The 3,256-nt window shown below is 37.3% G+C and overlaps 1 protein-coding gene across 1 annotated transcript; it reads left to right on the forward strand.

The window, feature by feature from the left end:
* Positions 1-2,248: 2,248 nt before the first annotated feature.
* Positions 2,249-3,014, forward strand: LOC113295188 (protein MAINTENANCE OF MERISTEMS-like). The gene is made up of 2 exons (XM_026543540.1): positions 2,249-2,782; positions 2,871-3,014. The coding sequence occupies exons 1-2, from the start codon at positions 2,249-2,251 to the stop codon at positions 3,012-3,014; spliced, it is 678 nt and encodes a 225-aa protein (XP_026399325.1).
* The last annotated feature ends 242 nt before the right edge of the window (positions 3,015-3,256 follow it).

Here is a 3,256-nt window from a genome sequence, read left to right on the forward strand (position 1 = left end):
GTTTCAATCATCAAACAGAAAAATCCAAAACTGCTAAAGACCTTTTTACTCGCGAGCACCTCATTAATCACTTGATTATGAATTTTGATTTGTGGTGTCTGGTGCGATTTGATGGTTGAGAGTCGAGACTGGAGTGGCATTTGATAGTAGTTAGAAACATTGATAGTCTAAAATAGAAAGCTATTATTGGGGAGTCACATTCCTTTAGAGGAGCTTCACTTGGATATCTGGTGACCAAAAATTTGATTAAGGGATACTTTTGATTCCGTAGTAATTTGTCAAAATTACCCTTCAATTAAAACTAAAAGAAAAACAGAATAAAAACCTAATCTTCACACTTTCAACCATTTTCACTTCTGCTCTCTTCTTCTTCTTCTTCTTCTCCTCTTTCTCCTCTTCTTCTTCACAGTAAATTTCTATTTTCACATCAATTCATTTCATCGTTTACGATTAATCGGCGATTCGAAAACCTTAACATCGTTGGATTAAATCTATATGAAAGATGAGGAAGAAGCAAACTGATCCCAGTGATGGTAATCAACATCTCAATCAACCTCAACTCATCCCACCGATTCAATCAATTGAAGAATCAAGTTTTCAAACTCCTCAACAACAACCCATGGTGTATGTAAGGTAATAATCGGACAAACACATCTTTTTGTACTCGTTTTTGTGCTTAAATCGAATGAAATCGAAGTAAAATTAGGGTTTTATTTACTTTCTGCTAGTGTTACGCCTGGGTACGGTACTAGATTTTTCAATCGTAATTTAGTTTTTGAAGAACTTACACCTAGGTTTAGTTCAATTCAAGCGTAAACTTTGATTTGCATGTCGTTCACGTCTAGGTTTAGTTGATTTTCAGGCGTAATTCCAATTTCACGCGTAGGTTTAGTTATTGAATTTTCCCATCGTGAACCTAGGCGCAATTTTAGTTTTACGTTTCGATTGAAACCTAAGCGTAATTCTTCCTGGATGTTTTGAAGAAATTTGAAATTTGGGTTTACGCCTAGTTTCTTTCACACATTTTCCAGGCGTAATTTAGGGCGTCTAGGTTTGCTATATGTAGAACCTAGGCGTAATTCTTCCTGGATGTTTTGAAGAATTCCAACTTTGGGTTTACGCCTAGGTTCTTGCACTACACTTCCCAGGCGTAATGTTGGACGTCCAGGTTTTCTATATGTCGAACCTAAGCATAATTTATCTTGGATGTTTTGAAGAATTCCAACTTTGGGTTTATGCCTAGGTTTTTGCACTACATTTCCCAGGCGTAAAGATGGACGTCCAGGTTTTCTATATGTCGAGTCTAGGCGTAATTCATCCTGAATATTTTTTTTTTATAGATTGACTTGTGTTACTAATTCATCAATACTGATTGTATAAGTGGAATTTCTTGTAATTTGCAGGAATCGTGATAGAGCAAAGCCTAAAAAGAATAGAGGAAATAACTTAACACCAAAAGATACTCCTACACCTCGCCATGAAATTCATTGTGGGGTCGATTATAGAGGTCTCCCCAAGGATGCTAACAAGAAGAAGGATATGATTCAAGGAAGTAGCTCAACATGTCCTGAAATTGAAGATAATGTTTTCCAAGATCTAGTAATTGAAGGGGATTAATTTCAACTACCGTTGATATCGGGAAGTACAGTTGTGATTATGGATCCACCAAATCAACAACAAGAAGAAGAAATTGTTGTTCAAGGCAAAGGGAAACAAGTTGTTGTTGCTTCACCTGAAGATACACCTAAACCTCAAGTGAAGGAAAAGAAGCCGAGGAAGATACCTTCACCAAAAGGCAAGCATATTCCTAAAGGCGATTATTTGTGGCCTTCGAAGAAGAATGGTAGACTTTAGGATGAGGCGCCCGATCAATCTACGGTCTTATTTGGTTATCCATATTCATGGGCTGCTAAGGTTTGCCAAAGCAAGGTAATAATCTCAAAATTTTACTTATTTTGTATGATTTTGTTCAACTTGATATTATTTGGTATAATTTAGAAAGTTAATAATTTTTTTGTTTATACATTCTTCGCAGGATCATGAAGTTACGGTAAAGAAATTGAAACATAAAAAGGGTGGTTATTGGCCGTTAGAGGAAGAATGTAAAACGGTTCGTGATCTTGTAGCGGATACAGGGATAGGTAATGGAATTATGAACCATCAGCATGAGTTTGATTCTACTGTTGTCACTGCCTTTAGAGAGTGATATTGGTTAGAAACCGATACTTTTCATCTCCCATTCGGTGAGATGACAATAACGCCGGATGATTCGAAGCAAATCTTGGACTTAACCATTGAGGGAAAATCTTTTTATGAAGGTTTTGACAATAATATGAGTTGGGAAGACCTTTATGTCCTTGTCAAAGACACACTTGGATGGGAGAGAGCTGAGATGGAGAAACAGTTTAAGTGGGTTGGTGGAGATAAACCAGATGAACCAAGAGAAGGTCCATCTACACCTGTCAAGAAGATAATGTTGAAGAATCTGAAAGATATGTTTGGAGGAACACGAAAGGCAGTGGAAGAACGTCGGGAGGTGATAGATGTAACAAGAGCTCGTCGTACAACCACCGCATACCTATTGCATTCCCTTGGTACCATATTCTTTCCTGATAACTCGGGGAACCGAGTAAATGTGCACTATCTACAATGGTTAAAAAATCTCCAGGAGACCAAAGAGTATGCTTGGGGCACTGCCACCCTCGCTTATTTACTTGATTCTTTTCGAAAAGCTTCGAGGGTTGGAGCCACTGACCTTGCTGGGAATGTTGGTCTTTTTCAGGTATTTATATAGTTTCGGTTTTGTTATATTTATCATTTTTTTATTGGTTTTATGTATATAATTTTTATGGTTATATATAATTTGTAAGGCATGGGTATATGACCACTTTCCGGGCATGATACCTTCTACAACTTGGTCAGACGATGACGCTGGTCCTACAGGAAAAAAGTTTGTATTCACTGGCACCCAAACAAAGCACAAAGAAGATAATATATCTACTTTAAGGTTGTAAATGGATACTCTCACTGCTGAAGATGTGATATTTGATCCTTACATAAATCTAAAGGAAGATGAATTTGGAAAAGAGCGTGATCATCGTGTTTTTTCAAGTTTGGGATCCTACAACGGGCATTTGTTTCATCTTTATGGGTACGCAATGGCCAATCCACGTAGAGTTCTCCGTCAATATGGTTATGTGCAAGAAATAGTCACTCAAGAATCGTTCAAATTGTGTGATGATGCTTCCAACGTAAA

The sequence above is a fragment of the Papaver somniferum genome, chromosome 7, assembly GCF_003573695.1.
Source record: "Papaver somniferum cultivar HN1 chromosome 7, ASM357369v1, whole genome shotgun sequence".
NCBI lineage: Eukaryota > Viridiplantae > Streptophyta > Magnoliopsida > Ranunculales > Papaveraceae > Papaver > Papaver somniferum.

Coding starts and splice junctions, on each gene's coding strand:
- LOC113295188 (XM_026543540.1), top strand. CDS start 2,249: ATGACAATAACGCCGGATGATTCGAAGCAAATCTTGGACTTAACCATT. Junction 2,783..2,870: donor GGAATGTTGGTCTTTTTCAG/GTATTTATATAG, acceptor ATAATTTGTAAG/GCATGGGTATATGACCACTT.